Source organism: Oryza brachyantha, chromosome 4, assembly GCF_000231095.2.
Source record: "Oryza brachyantha chromosome 4, ObraRS2, whole genome shotgun sequence".
NCBI classification, from domain to species: domain Eukaryota; kingdom Viridiplantae; phylum Streptophyta; class Magnoliopsida; order Poales; family Poaceae; genus Oryza; species Oryza brachyantha.
The window spans coordinates 5,671,073-5,687,735 of NC_023166.2; the positions used below are offsets into that span (position 1 = coordinate 5,671,073).

A 16,663-nucleotide genomic window follows, 5' to 3' on the forward strand; every position below is an offset into this window, starting at 1 on the left:
GTTTACTGGTTCATTTGTACTTTTGTAGTCGTTCGATGTGTAGTTAAATTTTAACTATTCAGAATGTGTGCGTGAGATTGCTACCTTAAAAAATGACCTAGTTATTATGATGTTGTACTTGGTGAGTTAAAAAATAACTTGTCGATGGTCATGACAAAATACTTTCGTTCACGCTTAACATCTGTTTGAGTTAAAAAAAATAGCTAACACACACGCCCCTTGGCACTAAATCAACAATTACATGGCTAAGTAGGTGATAAGTTAAAAATTTGTTGTTAGTTGTCTGTTAACTATAGTCAATGATGACCAAAACGATGTAATCATGTTTGAGTTGAAAAATAACTCATACTGGTCGTGTGTTGTGTTTGATTATAAACATAGCTAGAAAACATCGAGTGCGTAAAAACCTCATAATATGATAGACCATCTACTTATCACGTCGTATAATATAAAGTTTATCACCCCTATCAGTAATAGTAAAAATATATACATTCATCTTGCATAACAAAAGACACATAAACCTAATTGTTACTGCACGCACGCACAATATGCTGTTGGGTTCAGGCATTGCTTCCCGATGTTTATGACACATTAGACATTCCACAGAAAACACACAATATAGTTCGTTTGTTTTTTGTTTGCAGCTATTATGCCAAATGATCCGTATGAACTCGGAACTTTTCAATCTCTGGGTGCTCACATGGTCCCATGATGCGCCCCCGCCGGCCGACGTAGCACGCAGTTTCCTTTTTGGCTTCCTCTGTGCTGCTTGATCCCCCACCATTGATGAAGATGCTCCACCGCTGGCCATGGGTTGAGGCAGCATGACCTCGCACTCAGTTTGCAAATCGATGAACCTAATCCTCTTCATCATAGCCGGCATTTTCCTAGTGACGTCCATCAGCGTGCCTCTAGATTACCAAAGAGAAGCATTAGCGAACAACCCTAGTTTGATGTCGGAATGAGATGAGAGAACATAAGCAAACGATTATAAAAAAGAAAAATAAGAAGACATGTTTGAGTGGCGGCGAATATCGAGAGTTACCTGCCGGCCAAACTTTGTTGGAGAAAAACGTCGGGAAGCAACTGTGGCGGTGCCGGTGATCCCCAAAACAGACTCCGTGACAAGACGGGGCATGGTGTTCGCTATCGATGGATAAGAACATGAAATGCCCGGAAAAGGTGTATGCAGCAATAACTACATCGGTTATAATATGCTTATACCCTGAAGATCCGCTGCCATGAATTCTGTAACTGCCATAAAAAAAACGACACGCATTTAATATCCCACCTTTGAAATTGAGTTAAAAAATAACTCGCTCAAATAGGCACGCCATATACCCAAAGCACATTGTGCCTTATATGGTATGAGTTAAAAAATAACTGGCTTCGAATTTAGCATAGTGTTGCATGATGGGTGATAGAGTTAAAAACTAACTCAATCAAATAAGCATGTCGTATACCCAATCATGTTGTGCCATATATAGTATGAGTTGAAAAATAACTGGCTTCGCATGTAGCATAATGTTGCATGTTGAGTTAAGAATTAACTCAAAAGTGACTGCCCACTAGTTGAACAATGTCTTCGTTGTTTAGCTAAAAATTAACTCGCATTCATTGGCTTATATTCGTGATCCAGTAAGTTAAAATTTGACTGAAAAGAGACAAAACTTAACTCACTTTATTCGGGGCACCCCGTAAGTAATTCAAATAGTTAAAATTTAACTGCAACGTGTAAAAGCGGGGTGGTTGCTCCGTTGGTGGGTGGTGTGGGGTTTGGTTTGGTTGTGGTGTGTCATGCATTGTGTATTACGCAGCACTCAGACCGCCGATGATGATAATGTCGACGAGCAGCTAAGAGTGATTGATCTACCACCAGAGTTTAGGATGACTGAGCCTCCACTGCCGGTCTGGTCAGAACCATACCCATCGTCCCCCTCTTTTGAAGAGAAGTTCCCTGTTACCACGAAAGAGTTGGGGTATGTGTCTACCCCATGTCCATCACCCCGTCCGATGACGACGACACGATCCTGCCATCACTAACAATGGAAGAGGACGTTGCTGTCACCGCCGAGGATTTGGGGTATGAATCTAGCCCATGTCCTTCTCCACCGTCCTTCACCGACAATTAGAGCCCGCCAGATGATACTCGCAACATTGTTTTCCGGTACCCCGACTTCGATGAAGATGACGACCTCTGTATAACACAAGATGACTCGTGGTATTTTCAGCCGTTGTCCACACGCTCCAAGCGCCGTAAGGGTGATTAGAAAAAAAATCATGAACCGAGTATCGTGTGTTGTTCCTGTGTGTGACATATTGTGTTAACTGTATGTCATACCTTCATTTCTCTAAAAACAAAAACAGAAAACACCTGTGCATTCTTTCGTTTGTAAAATTGTTACAACCTCTCTGGGCCTTACTTCATACCGACTAGATGACTATTTATTACATGAGGACATTGCTTACATTTCGTGGTTATCCCGAGCTACCACTGGTGTCTGAATCATGTTCCTCATCTTCACTGTCGTTTTCCATTCAATCCTACTCGTCGTCGAGACACCTCCCAAGCGCAGATAAGTCAGCCCGGCGGCTACGTGTTTTGATTGTTAAGTCAGAACATTCTGCAGCGGTCATGGCTGTGTGGTGTCCTTGACCACTTCCTGACCCACCCACGGGTCTCCCTCTCTTCCCCTTACCCCTGCTGCTGACCTTCGATATTTTAGCAAAGTTCGCAGTATTCTTCGGGCATGTGTTAGCGTAGTGGCCATCCCTCAAATGGCACCATGCGCACTCCCGTGTGTGTAGTTTCTTCCCTCTGGCACCAAGTGTTATTTCCTCGTCGGGACCCCCGTGTTCTACCTTTTGTATGTGATTTGGGGAAGGATCTTTGCTTATGAAATGTTCACCGTTGGGTTGATGATGTTCTTCAAGTGTTTCATATTTGTCGTACGGTATCTCCTCGACCTGGTTCCGTAAGCCCTTCAGCACGCTCATGGCCCTGTCATACGCAACCTTGGATTTGCACGCTGCCCTAACAACACCGAATGCCTCAATCATTATCATGTTACTTCTGTGACTCTCTTTAACTCCATCCGGACATGTGGTTTCCCGGTCGCGCCTGTCGAAGAGAACATCAGATTTGGCCTTTTTGGTGTATCTCTTTAGAATATAAGATGCTGGAATTTTCTCAAGCTGTACGTGTACAAATGTCCTGAGCATGTGCGTGCAAAACAATCCTGCTTATGTATTCCAACAGATAATGACCAACGAATAATGAATTCAAGACATTAGTGTCTGATTAGTATATGTACCTGTGTGCTCCCACTGTTTGCGTTCACATGAAAAGATTCCAGCGTCACAGTCAGCGATAGTATTGAATTGCCTCTAACACCAATCATTTTTAGACGAACATTTGGTGTGTGAAACTATCCAACCATTTGGTGTGCCTGAGTCCGGATCGATCCTGAAATCTGTGCTGTCGAGCAAAGCCTCTGGAAACAAACGGAACGTAGACCTTGTGTATAACCTCGACATTTGTACAACAAATAGCCATCGTGTTGTCAGTGAAGGTGAACCCTACACATGTGTCAGGAAAATGACGGTAAAAAAAATTAGAATGAGCTTTGTATGACCACGATGCTAAACCAATAAAAACTAGTTGTAACACTAACCGAGCCAGCTCGTGTTTCCGCAGCCTCCTCCTCCTTCCTATCAACGATGACATCCAGCATTCTACTTGTAAAACGATGTAGTGAGGTTTGATGATCGACAAACTTGTGTTTCACTAGCTTGTTCATGCTTTCGCTGTGTTGTGTTGATGTCATCCTTCCGCGGTACACGTCTTTGAAAAATGCAGGGACCCACTTTTCTCTTATTTCATAAAGAGCTACCATTGTAGCACAATTCTCCAACTGGTGTGTCCTAATGGAATTATCCCAAGACGTTTCAAATTCATACGGTGTGTATGTTTGATTAATGCATGGCATCATTTCGGACTCTATCCTATCATTCCTGGCAAAAACTATGTTCAATGGATCTGAATGCCGGTTGAGCACATGCCATCTGCAAAGCCGGTGTTTGGTATTTGGAAAGCATCTACCAACCGCAACAGCCATTACCAGGTCCTGGTCTGTTTTAACCACATTGACATAACACCGAAATCGTTACCATGATTAGCATGACAAACATGTTAGAAAGAAAAAAAAGTTACAAAATCTGGAAACATTAATATTTACTAAAAGTGAAATGAGCAATATAAGTACCTGTAAGAAAACAACGTGGTTCTGGACAATTTCCCATGCACCTTTTATAGGTTTCAAACAACCATTCGAAAGAACCGATCTTTTCATCTCTAAGCAAAGCGCAACCAAATAGCGTGCTCTGCATGTTGTGGTTCGCACCGACAAACATCACAAGCGGCATCTCATACATATTGGTCTTGTAAGTTGTGTCAAACATTACTGCGTCTCCAAAATCTAAATATTCAACCTGGCTACTTGCATGGCTCCAAAACATGTTTTTGATGACCCCATGTTCATCAAGCTTGGCATCCCAATAAAACTTTGGGTTTTGCAAACTGCACTGGTTGAAAAAAATTCAATAATTTGTTGATATCATCCGCGTTCTCCTTTCGAACATTAGCTGCCTTCCTCGAAATGGAAGTTAATAAGAACAAACCAAGTTATGTACTGTGTGGTACTAGGTTCCTATAGTAATAAAATCAATGAACAAAAAACCTGTTTTCTATGTCCCGAGCGGTGAATGGTAGATTGTCTTGACCACCATGTAGCTCAGAGAGAACTTCGATGATACAATTGTGTGGCACATGGCTATCTTGCATCATATCCACTAGTTGCTTGACAGTGCTGTCGCGTGACTTATGAGCACGCATGTGCTTTAATGCCGACGGAGAAGGCGTCAGTGGATGGTTGAGCTGCAGTTCCACCACCTCAAACACGATGGATGATATAGCGCCGTATTTAGGGGGTGTTTGTTTCTAGTGACTTATTTTAATGCCTAGTTACATCGGATGTTTGGACACTAATTTAAAGTATTAAATATAGTCTAATAAAAAACTAATTTCATAAATAAGAGCTAATCCACGAGACGAATTTTTTAAGCCTAATTAATCCATAATTAGCAAATGTTTACTGTAACATTACATAGGCTAATCATAGATTAATTAGGCTCATTAGATTCGTCTCGTAAATTAGTCCAAGATTATGGATGGGTTTTATTAATAGTCTATGTTTAATACTTCAAATTAGTGTTAAAACATCCGATGTGACATGAGGCTAAAAAGTTTAGCTCCATCTAAATAATCCCTTAGAATTTATTCTCAATTTAACATATGCGTTACAACCAGTCTTCTTTGATGGTCTGTTGCGCTCTCTATCACACTCTGGCACTTTAGACACGTGCTTGCCTTCCCGCGTGCAACACACCTCACGAACGTTTTTATTTGTGCGATTTTTTTAATGTCGAATCCCGCGTGGTACGTGTATCTGCTATAAAAATTGTAAGCATCATCATATGTTGCAAATGACATGCCTTCAGCCGGGACCATCTCCAACGAAACACATGAACCATGTTAGTGGTAAACACAAAAGGTTCAGTAAAAATATTATCACAAGGCGTTTCAAGCATGTCACTCGTAATGAAAGACAAGGTTCAGTAAAAAAATAACTCACGACGTTTTAAGCTTGTCACTCATAATGAAACACAAGGTTTAGTAAAAAAATAACTCATGACATGAACCTCCACCTCCGACACAGTGGTGATCGTTTGGTCATGGGTATCCAAGTAAAAAATTTACTATTTTCTTTACGCGACAGTGAGTGTCCTGCACATTGCTTCTTACGATGAAAAAAAATTATTCTGTCGGGCGGAGACCGTCGCAGTCGTTAGTAAAAATTTAATGTGTTAGTAAATAGGCGGGCGGTGGTTGGAAGCGGGGCCGGTCAGTTTGTGAGGCCGAAATATGGAAAATGTATCACGCGCTACGTACACATGCGCTGTATAGTATATGCAGGCGCTGTATAGCATATATATATATATATATATATATAGCAAAACTAATTTATAAACCCTCTTAGAATAAGCTATTATATGCCTCCCTTCCTCATAAGGCCTAAACCTTCTCCCATCCCTTCCAAAGGCCCAAAACCCCTCATCTAGCTTGGTCAAAGGTCACTCCCGCCGGTCAAACCCATCCGGTCAAACCCATCTTTTGACCTTCCTCCACACCCTCACCTTTGTCAACTCCCGTCTATCTGAAAAGTGCAGTAACACGAAGATAAAAATATAGTAAATTGCCTTATAAAATGTAGTACCAACGTCAAAATTTAGTCATGACGGATCTAGTTTTTTAAATCACATTTTTTTAACCAATGTGGTGAAAACGGTTTTAAAAAATAATATAAAACACATGAGATATTTCTCTCTAAAGATTGAGAATACAATATTTTAGCTCATTCACATGCATTAGTTGTACTGCAGCAATAATATACAGTCATGACGTTACTGTACTTCTATCATGATGTTTATGTATTTCTATCACAATGTCACTACAACTGCGCAACACACATATTACTGTACATATATCACGATGTTACTATACTTCTATCACTACGTTACTGCAATTGTGCAATAACAGTACATATATTTTATAGCAACATAGCGTTATTAATACATAGAAGATGTATCGTTACTGCACTTATAGATATTACTTAAGATTTCAAACTTTAAATAACTTTATCTCTCGTCTCATATATTATTTTCTAATAACTTTTGTACCATATTGTTTGAAAATTTTGTTTTCAAAAAGTAGATCCCTCATGGGTATGTATAGTAAAACTAATATGCGCACCCCTTATAATAAGCTATTCTATGCTCTCTCATAAGACACAAACCCCCTCCCACCCCCTTCCAAAGGTCCAAAACCCCTCTCCTAGCCGGGTCAAAACTAAATTCCGCCGGTCAAACCTATCATTTGACCTTTCTCCACACTCCACTTTTGCCAACTCCCGTCTATCTAAAAAGTGTAACACGAAGGCAAAAATACAGTAACATGCCTTATAAAATATAGTAACTACGTCAAAATATAGTCATGACGGATCTAGTTTTTTAAATCATAATTTTTTAACCAATATGGTAAAAACGGTTTTAAAAAATAATATAAAACACATGAGATATTGCTCTATAAAGATTAGGAATACAATATTTTTAGCTCTCTCACATGCATTAGTTATACTGTAGCAACAATACACAATCATAATGTTACTGCACTTCTATCGTGATGTTACTGTATTTCTATCATGACGTTAATATAATTGTGCAACACACATGTTACTACACGTATATCGTGATGTTACTGTACTTCTATCACAACGTTACTGCAATTGTGTAGTAGCAATACACATATTTTATAGCAACATAGCGTTATTACTGCATAGATTACTGCACTTATAGATATTTCATAAGATTTCGAACTTTAAACAACTTTACTACCCACCTCATATATTATTTTTTCAGAACTTATGTACCATATTGTTTGAAAAAAAATATTCTAACAAAGTAGATTCTTATGGGTATGTTTCGACGTTGTTACTGTAAATTAGTTGTCGTGTTACTATATTTTTGTCATCATGTTACTGCACAATTCCTGTGAGACGAGAGATGAGCTTAGATAGACATGAGAGGAAGCTCATAAAGGGGTTGACCCACGGGGTTAATCCTTTGACCAGCCTTTAAATGGAAATCATTGATCCAATTAATCATCTAAAATCCTGTAATTTTGCAAGTACTACTTCATAATCAATCGTTGAAATTGGTAAATGTCAATTTGATTTAAATTGGTAAATTACCTTACCATTGATTGTGGTAAGAAATTAAGCCAAAAAATCATGTGCTCAACTAGCCAAAGGCAAGGACTCAAAGAGACAGACAGGCAGCGAGGGATTGAGGGCGTGAGGCAGTCAGGCAGAGACACTGAAGCGGGCAGGCAGCCCTCGCGGTCTCGCCGGCGCCGATGCAGCCGTGTGATGTGATCGGCTCATCTCCTCACCGAGTCGCTGTTGGGTTGTAGTTTGGCTACCTTCCTGTGCGTGGCAGCCGTGAGCATGGCAGACGAAGCGACGTGACGACACGCGTAAACCCGAACAGACGCACCAGCCGGTAGGGCCTCCGTCGGCTCATGGGCTTCGACGGGCCTGATTGCCGTTTCCAAAGTTGTATGTACTAGCTACTGAACCCCGCGCGTTGCCACGGGACATCTAAGTGTAAAAGTAGAACTGAACAATAGAAAAGATATGTGAAAGTCATGCTAGATCTGAACTGTAAAAAATTGTAAACTAATTTGTATTATAATATTATAGTACATAATAGTAAATATTCAAACACGTATATATTAAGTATAACACGCAGGACATCTAAGAACAAAAATAGAATTGAACCATAAGAAAGAGCTGGATCTGTACTTTAAAAAATATAAACTTATTTATATTGTAATATTCTAGTACATAAGAGTAAATATCTAAACACGTATTGAGTAAACAGGTATTACTAACCAGGTACACCAAGCACGATATTTAAAGTTTGCAGAAGATGATCATGCTGGACTCCTTAATATCCTTTATATCCAACTGTCAGCGATAAGGCTGAATAAATAGAAATGGGATGAGTGTTAACTGATAAAGAAAACACAAAAACACTTTGCAGATGGAGGTAAGCAGAATCAAGGACTAATTCAATCTGAACAACAGTTCATGAAGAAGGAAAAACGTCAACTCTCATTATTTGAACATATATTATATACTAATGGACAAATTTGTAAAGCATCGAAAAATGATTAATGGGTTACTTAATTGGCAAGAGGGAAAATGGAATTTCTAGAGCAAATGCATGTCAATCTCTCTAGGAAAAAAGGTTCTCGGCTGTCACATAAATAAAGAAATTCAACTGATAAATGTGTCTAAACCGGCAACCTGAAAACCTAAACAAAAAAGATGATCTATTTTAAATATGACTTTAAAATAAGGAGGTTGACAGACTATGATGATTACAATGCTAAAGGTATTGTTAATTTAATAAACAAATAGAATTAGGGGATTGACTGATAACACTCAAGGTACTGTTAATTTAATAAACAAATAGTACTCTGCTAACAAATAGATCCATACAGATACCAGAGATCTCATACCATGAACTGTCTCCTTTAACAAAGTGATATCCAAATAAATTTCAATACAGTTGAAGAAGAACGGTAGAAACCTAGCGAACCGATGACGAACAAATTAAACCGATCGATAACAGGAACAAATCAATCAAGAATGAATCTAACCATGCGTGACTTAAAAAGAAGACACCAATACATGAAAAAAAATGGTTCAATATACCTTTGAGCAGAAGATTTCAGGAGAGGGAAAGACAGAAAATGAATCGAGCGATGGTTTCCGGGTGAGGAAAAAGAAAATAAGATGATATGGGTTCGACGATTACTCACGGGCAAGGTTCTCAGTGTCGTCATCCAGTAGGTAATAGATAACAGAAAAAACAACTTATGACCATTTCACAATCATGTGAAGTTCGCAGCAGAAATAAAAAATTAGCACATAGTAAGCAAAGTTCATGCGTTTGTCATACTTGAACATAGCGGACGACTGTGCTTCCGCATCCTTTTAGCGCCGAAATTGTCCCCATGAGCTGAATTGAGCCAAAATTACAATAACATAAGAACGCGTACTAACATGGCTGCTGTGCCCCTAACCCTAACCAGCGACGAAATCCCCAAAAAAAGAGTGCTACTGTTACCGTCGTATGGTGGCTGGCTCTGCTGCGGCGGCGGGTGGCCAGGGTGCTGGGGGTAGTCTCCCGGGGACGTTGGTGGAGGACGCCGTCGAGAGCTGCCGCATCGGCGGCTGCGGTGGGCCTCGGTAGAACTCCCCGCCGGTCTAAGGCGGCGGGTGCTGCTGCATCATCTCCGCAGCCGGCTCTCCGGGGAGGGGGGCCGCCGCGCGCCCCGCGGAGTGCGCTAGGGTTTTGGATCCGTGCGGCGAGACGGGGGGCGGGGGGTTCTTTCGTCGAAGGGCGCCGGGAGGGTGAGCTCCGTGAGGCCGAGGAGGGGTTGAGCGCTACGCCGGCGCGGGGGAGGGGAGGACCAGGGCCTGCGCAGGAGACAAAGCGGCGGGGAGAGGAGGGCTGCATCTGTTGGATGTGGTGCGGTAGGGTTGGTGTGTCCTGTAGGCTGAAATCTCCTCATTTCTTCTACACGTGTCAACCGATTGCAGCTTGATCGGTTGGATCGGACGGCTACAATTAAGAGATGATGTGGCCTCCTAAAAACTCAGCTTTATGGGTGAACTATATAGAAAGAAGGGATTCGTTTCCTTTTCTCAAAGGATAATATACGATCTCGTGGTGTGCGGCTAAATATGACCCGATGAAGATCAGTTTTTTATGAATGTGGTATGAAATTCTTGTTTCAAGCGTAAAGTATTTCTGTAATAAGAGAGTGGGTGATAATAACATGAAAGTATATATTATATAATATTGGTAACATAGCCATCTACGTGTGAAAATAATGAAACTTGTAGTTGTATATATATATAATTTATCCCTAGACCTAATTAATTACAGCGCTAACTTTCAACTTCCTGCTGAGTAAAACTAACACAAAAATAGGCAGCATCTATCTATGTGAGGTCAAAATCCTAGTCTTCATCTTGATGACACCTGATCATCATCCACCATGAACTTCTCGAAAGTTATGGTGAGGACCCTGTGCGACAAAAGCAAAACACAAATTAGAATAGAAAATTCATCAGAGAGTTAGTTAAGAAACAAAGTTAATTTTTACAGAAAGAATTAATTGTTGTTTACTAGAAGATGATGGAGCAGCGACGGTAGAAGCAGGCAACAAAGGCGGAACTGGTCCAGCTGTCAAAAAACAATATCAATAAATCAACCTTCTAGCAAACAAAATATTATAAGGAATCAAGGAAAAAGAATTACAAAAGTGAAACACTATTATGCAGGGGCTTGTACTAGTGTACCTGGTGATCGTTGACCGACAATAATCTGTGGAAGCTGTGGCAATGGTGGGAGGCCTGGGATTTGGATCATCAGAAGTGGTTACAATGGCGGAAGTCCTGGGATTTGGATCGTTGGAAGTGGTGGTAATGGTGGAAGACCTGAAATTTGGATAGTTGGAAGTGATGGCAATGGTGGGAGCCCTAGGATTCGGATAGTTAGAAGGGTCGGTAGTGGCGGGAGCCCTGGAATGTGGGTAGTCGGAAGAGGAGGCAGTGGTGGGAGCCCTGGAATTTAGATAGTCGGAAGTGGTGGTAATGTTGGTAGCCCCAGGATCTGGATAGTTGGAAGTGTAGGTAGTGGTGGGAGCCCTGGGATTTGGATAGTCGGAAGGGAAGGCAGCGGTGGGAGCCCTGGGATTTGGATCTGTGGCAGTTGTGGCAGCCCAGGCAGAGATGTCGATGGCTGGGCTGAGTCGGCATTGATCTTCTCCTGCGACTGCTGATGCCCAACGACATCGACGACGACGGTGGGCTTGAACACCTGGGCGTCCCTAACGGCTGACGATGGCTACAACGAGGCGACGGCGAAGAGACGAAGATGAGTATGCACTTGGAAGGCGCCATCTTCATCTTCATCCGATGGCAATGCGTGGCTTAATTTGTGTACTGATGATCTTCCTGGCCGTCAACTGCCTTGTTTATATAGTGGTTGTGATGTGAAGATAGAGGCTTAATTTAGACACTCGTAATAATGCTGGTCCTCTACGTACCTACGTGAATTAACATATCTTATCACTTTACGCATAAGTACGTACGTACGTGGCTGAAATCAATTTGTCGATCGTGTCTTAAGACGCAATGCTTCTCCGTTTAAATGTACGACACGCATGATTTGTCCTGTTTTGTTGCTTTAGGACCTGCATGTATGCTTACGTACGAAAGGAGTCGCTGAATCCGTATATGGTTTCTCTGGATGATCGGGCGAGATTTGCATTGTTTGGACTGCTTCTGTATAAGCCGGCAACACCCCCACTGTGACGGAATTGGAATCATTTACAAGAATCATGACCTAATTGCATACGCCTGACAACAGCGCGAAAATTTTGTTAATAAACCGAGGAAAAAACAATCTGAACCGTCATAAACCTGTTATTAATGTTGCATCATGCTGGAATTCATTAGATTTTTCACTACAGAACATCAAAAGAAACGTCAGGATATCCATGCTAGGTTTCTTAATACCTGGCACGAATAGATACTACAGCCAGCCAAGATCTGCTTGGCACTGATACACGGCATAAATATTGACTTAATGCCGGTTATAACTATTAACCGACACAAATACTCGGCCAGCATATTTGTGCCGGGTCTCTACTAGAACTGGCACAAATAACGTCATTATTTGTGTCGGGCATTTAATATATCCAGGGTAACATGAGAGAGTCACTATTTATACCATGTAAGGTTATCATTTGTGCCGGATTGAATTTTCCATGTTATTTGTGCCCTTTAACGGCAAGACCCGCCACACATGACACCTACTGCCTGTCACAAATATCACCGCGCCTTCCAGTCCCAAATCCACGCGACGCCGCCACAGCTACTCCATCCACGCGACGCTGCCGCCGGCTACTCCCTCCTGCCTCCCCTCCCTCGCAACGGCGCCAGAGGCCTCCCCCACGTCCACCCCGCGCCGGCCACCCCTGCCGACGGCCCCCTCCCCCCAACGACGCCGGCGGCCTCCCCCTCCTCGATCCACGCTGCACCGACGGAGGAAAAGCACATAGGTATTTTGCTAGCCCCTGTGACCAACGCGTTCCCACCCCTCCTGCAACGCGACGCCCGCGACGTGCTCGTCGTAATGCGCCAACAACACGGTGCAGCCGACGTGCGCCGTCGATGTGCTAACACCGGCATACGGGATTAACTGCTTCAACGAAATATATAGTTGTTGGTAGCAAAACATACTTCTCCTTTTATTTAACAAGTGCAACCATGTTCCAAGAAATTTTACATGCTTATCTAATTACTAGTTTTACTTTTATCATTCAATGCCTTGCTGATTCAATGTGTAATCCTATCATTGCAGGCTTGCAGCTATTCTATATCAATTGGTAAACATTCATAGATGGCTGTTTCAATTACCATGTGACCATATTACTATCATGCAGGAGCCTGTAAGACCAAAATGATGTGTGAGAGATTGAGGACAGGGTCATTTTTCCAGCTTAAGAACTTGTCATGTCATTTTGTTTGGTATAGAACATGCTTGATACTCCCAGGATTTATTGCAAATTAATACAAATCCCGAAAAATAATGATGATCATATTAAACCATGTGCATAAACTATATTTTAATTAATTACTTTACAAGTTAATTCCCAATATTAACGAGTGGTCCTTGGATTATTCTGTTGTTAAACCTATACTTCCAATTATTGCCAAAGAGTATACTTTCATTTATTTCTTCTCGTTCATATGGAACCGCTACGGATTTAATTCTTTTTTTACAATGAACAGAGTATTACTTATTTAAAACAGCATTCTATTCACAGGTTATTAAATTCCAAAAGTGTACGTCCTACGTTTTCTTTCATTCCTCGAGTCTACCCTAATAGCATCTCCAAGAGATGTCCAAAATGGATCCTAAAACCTAAAATTTAGGAAATAGATCAAAAGTACTTCTCCAACATGTATCTAAATTTATTCATAAAATTTAGGTAGTCCTAATATCACCTCAATTGTTTCTAAGATTTGGAGCAATCTTGTTTATTCCTAAAACGGTCAAGCACGTGGAAAGTGAATACATTGCAGTACCAGCCGCAGCTGCCACTGCTCCAGACACCAAAGTATCTAATTCAACCGACACGACATAAGGTATGGGTAGAATCTGTTGCATTGTTTAAGAATATATGTAGCTTTGCTGTGTCGAAGAATATGTAGTTTTACTCGTTAATTTGACCATACATAGAGCAAGAGACAATTGCATATTTGACTCTGCTTTAAAGGCACGGATGTCCTGGCGTTTTTTATTTTCTGCTGTGAAAAATCCTATGAATTCCAGCATGATGCAACATTAATAAAAGCTTTATGACGGTTCAGAATTTTTGTTGTCTCGGTTTATTAACGAAATTTTCACGGTGTTGTAAGGTGTATGCAAATAGGTCATGATTCTTGTGACTGATTCCACTTCGGTCACAGTGGGGGTTGCCGGCTTATACAGAAGCAGTCCAAACAATACAAATCTCACCAGATCATGCAAAGAAACCATATACGGATTCAACGACTCCTTTCGTACGTGTAAGCATGCATGTGTTATTCTACATAATCAGTCAAATCAAGAGTCCAGCTAATGATATAGTACAGTCCTAAAGCAACAAAACAGGACAAGTCACGCGTGTCGCACATTTAAACGGAGAAACATTACGTCTTAAGACACGATCGACAAATTAATTTCATCTCATCTGTCCGTCTAGCTAGCAAATTAATAACCCTGCCACGTACGTACTTATGCGTAAAGTGAGATAAGAGATATATATGTTAATTCACGTACGTACGTAGAAGACCAGCATCACCACGAGTGTCTAAATTAAGCCTCTATCTTCAGACCATAACCAGTATATAAACAAAGCAGTTGACGGCCAGGAAGATCATCAGCACAAAAATTAAGCCACGCATTGCCATGCAGATGAAGATGTCGCCTTCCAAGTGCGTACTCATCTTCGTCGTCGCCTCGCTGCAGCCATCGGCAGCCGTCAGGGACGCCCAGGTGTTCAAGCCCACTGTCGCCGTCGATGTCGTTGGGCATCAGCAGTCGCAGGAGATCAACGCCGACTCAACCCAGCCATCGACATTGCTGCCTGGGCTGCCGCCATTGCCACAGCTGCCACAGATCCAAATCCCAAGGCTCCCACCATTGCCTCCCCTTTCGACTATCCAAATTCCAGTGCTCCCACCACTGCCTACCCTTCCGACTATCTATATCCCGGGGCTACCACCATTGCCACCATTTCCGACTATCCAAATCCCAGAGCTCCCACCACTGCCTTCTTTTTCCACTATCCAAATCCCAGGGCTCCCACCGCTACCGACCCTTCCAACTATCCAAATCCGGGGCTCCCACCATTGCCACCACTTCCAGCTATCTAAATTCCGGGTCTTCCACCATTACCACCACTTTCAACTATCCAAATCCCAGGTCTTCCGCCATTGCAACCATTTCCGATGATCCAAATCTCAGGTCTCCCACCGTTGCTACAGCTACCACAGATTGTTGTCGGTCAAGGATCACCAGGTACACTCCTACAAGCCCATACATAATAGTGTTTTACTTTTGCAATTCTTTTTCCTTGATTTCTTATAATATTTTGTTTGCTAGAAGGTTGATTTATTGATATTGTTTTTGACAGCTGGACCAGTTCCGCTTTTGATGCCTGCTCTTACTGTCGCTGCTCCACCATCGTCCGGTAAACAACAATTAATGCTTTATGTAAAAATTAACTTTGTTTCTTAACTAACTCTGATGAATTTTCTATTCTAATTTGTGTTTTGCTTTTGTTACACAGGGTCCTCACCGTAACTTATGGCAAGTTCAGGCTGGATGCTAATTAGGTGTCATCAAGATGAAGATTAGGATTTCGACCTCACATTGATACTCTAGAGTAGATGCTGCCTATTTCTGTGTTAGTTTTACTCAGCAGGAAATTGAAAGTTAGCACTGTAATTAGGTCTAGGGATAAACTATGTATGGCTCAGATCTTACTTTAGGTCAATGTCATATGTACCCTTAGCAACAAATATATATACAAGTACGAGTTTCATTATTTTCACACATAGATGGCTCTCAGTTATCAGTATTATATACTGTATACTTTCATGTTATTATTACCCACTCTTGTTACAAAAATACTTTATGCTTAAACCCAGAATTCCATACTACATTTATAAAAACCTAATTTTCATCGGGTCGTATGTAGCCACCCACCACGAGATCATGTATCCTAGTTTGAGAAAAGGAAACAGCTACATACAACTTTTGGAAACGATAATGACTACGTACAACTAATAAGACGACAACTGCATATGACATGTAAGTCATAAGGATGATGTTTTTAACTTTTTTATCCTAAGCAAGACGTTTAGAAAACAAATATATGTGGTGTAAGGCCTTGTTTAGTTTCCAAAATTTTTCTCCAAAAACATCACATCGAATCTTTCGACACTTAAATAAAGCATTAAACATAGATGAACCAAAAAACTAATTGCACAGTTATGAAAGAAATCTTGAGACGAATCTTTTGAGCCTAATTAGCCCATGATTAGCCATAAGTGCTACAGTAACCAACTTTAGCGGGATTATTCGTGACTGCGTATTTGCAATACAGGCGTGGGGATCAGTTGGATCTTTGATTGAGTAATATTTCTTTTTTGATTGACCTCCTCCAGACCAGAGAGGAGGTCAAATTGGAATTTGTTTTGTTAAGTTATTTTACCCTGCTTCGACATAAGATAGATGGAATCACGCTCTGTAGGATTTGAACCTACGACATCGGGTTTTGGAGACCCGCGTTCTACCGAACTGAACTAAGACATGTGCTAATAATGGATTAATTAAGCTCAAAAGATAGTTA

The 16,663-nt window shown here is 41.3% G+C and overlaps 2 protein-coding genes, 1 long non-coding RNA gene and 1 other non-coding gene across 8 annotated transcripts; 1 reads left to right on the forward strand and 3 right to left on the reverse strand.

Moving 5' to 3' along the window:
- Positions 1 to 2,237: 2,237 nt before the first annotated feature.
- LOC102702280 (protein FAR1-RELATED SEQUENCE 5-like) lies at positions 2,238 to 4,774 on the reverse strand. Its single transcript, XM_015835901.2, has 4 exons — positions 4,266 to 4,774; positions 3,675 to 4,132; positions 3,395 to 3,579; positions 2,238 to 3,214 (listed from the first exon to the last, which is right to left on the reverse strand). Exons 1-4 carry the CDS (start codon positions 4,516 to 4,518, stop codon positions 2,545 to 2,547), a joined length of 1,566 nt encoding a protein of 521 aa, XP_015691387.1. The 5' UTR covers positions 4,519 to 4,774; the 3' UTR covers positions 2,238 to 2,544.
- Positions 4,775 to 5,595: 821 nt separating this feature from the next.
- On the reverse strand, positions 5,596 to 10,203 carry LOC102713068. Of its 2 annotated transcripts, XR_005811614.1 has the most exons (4): positions 9,814 to 10,203; positions 9,646 to 9,705; positions 8,571 to 8,660; positions 5,596 to 6,275 (listed from the first exon to the last, which is right to left on the reverse strand). It is a non-coding gene; the product is annotated as an uncharacterized LOC102713068 (long non-coding RNA). The 2 variants fall into 2 exon arrangements; XR_001550047.2 differs by lacking the exon at positions 5,596 to 6,275 and having other exon boundaries at positions 8,416 to 8,660.
- Positions 10,204 to 13,517: 3,314 nt separating this feature from the next.
- LOC107304077 lies at positions 13,518 to 15,858 on the forward strand. Of its 4 annotated transcripts, none has more exons than XR_005811662.1 (4): positions 13,518 to 14,333; positions 14,722 to 15,327; positions 15,443 to 15,499; positions 15,599 to 15,858. XR_005811662.1 is itself a non-coding variant. In XM_040523417.1 (4 exons), the coding sequence occupies exons 1-4, from the start codon at positions 14,290 to 14,292 to the stop codon at positions 15,642 to 15,644; spliced, it is 699 nt and encodes a 232-aa protein (XP_040379351.1). In that variant the 5' UTR covers positions 13,518 to 14,289; the 3' UTR covers positions 15,645 to 15,858. The 4 variants fall into 4 exon arrangements, 2 of the variants coding, with proteins under 2 accessions (XP_040379351.1, XP_040379352.1); XR_005811663.1 differs by having other exon boundaries at positions 13,518 to 14,327; XM_040523417.1 differs by having other exon boundaries at positions 14,776 to 15,327.
- Positions 15,859 to 16,551: 693 nt separating this feature from the next.
- Positions 16,552 to 16,626, reverse strand: TRNAW-CCA. The gene has a single exon. It is a non-coding gene; the product is annotated as a tRNA-Trp (tRNA).
- Between the last annotated feature and the right edge of the window lie 37 nt (positions 16,627 to 16,663).

Bases quoted from the DNA above. Each gene is read 5' to 3' on its own strand.
- LOC107304077 (XM_040523417.1), top strand. From the start codon at position 14,290: ATGCAAAGAAACCATATACGGATTCAACGACTCCTTTCGTACGT. The intron at 14,334-14,775 runs GTAAGCATGCAT...GCCTCGCTGCAG, and splicing joins CAACGACTCCTTTCGTACGT to CCATCGGCAGCCGTCAGGGA. The intron at 15,328-15,442 runs GTACACTCCTAC...TGTTTTTGACAG, and splicing joins TGTCGGTCAAGGATCACCAG to CTGGACCAGTTCCGCTTTTG.
- LOC102702280 (XM_015835901.2), bottom strand. From the start codon at position 4,518: ATGTTTTGGAGCCATGCAAGTAGCCAGGTTGAATATTTAGATTTTGGA. The intron at 4,133-4,265 runs GTACTTATATTG...TGGTTAAAACAG, and splicing joins ACCACGTTGTTTTCTTACAG to ACCAGGACCTGGTAATGGCT. The intron at 3,215-3,394 runs GTGTTAGAGGCA...GCACATGCTCAG, and splicing joins TGTTCGTCTAAAAATGATTG to GACATTTGTACACGTACAGC.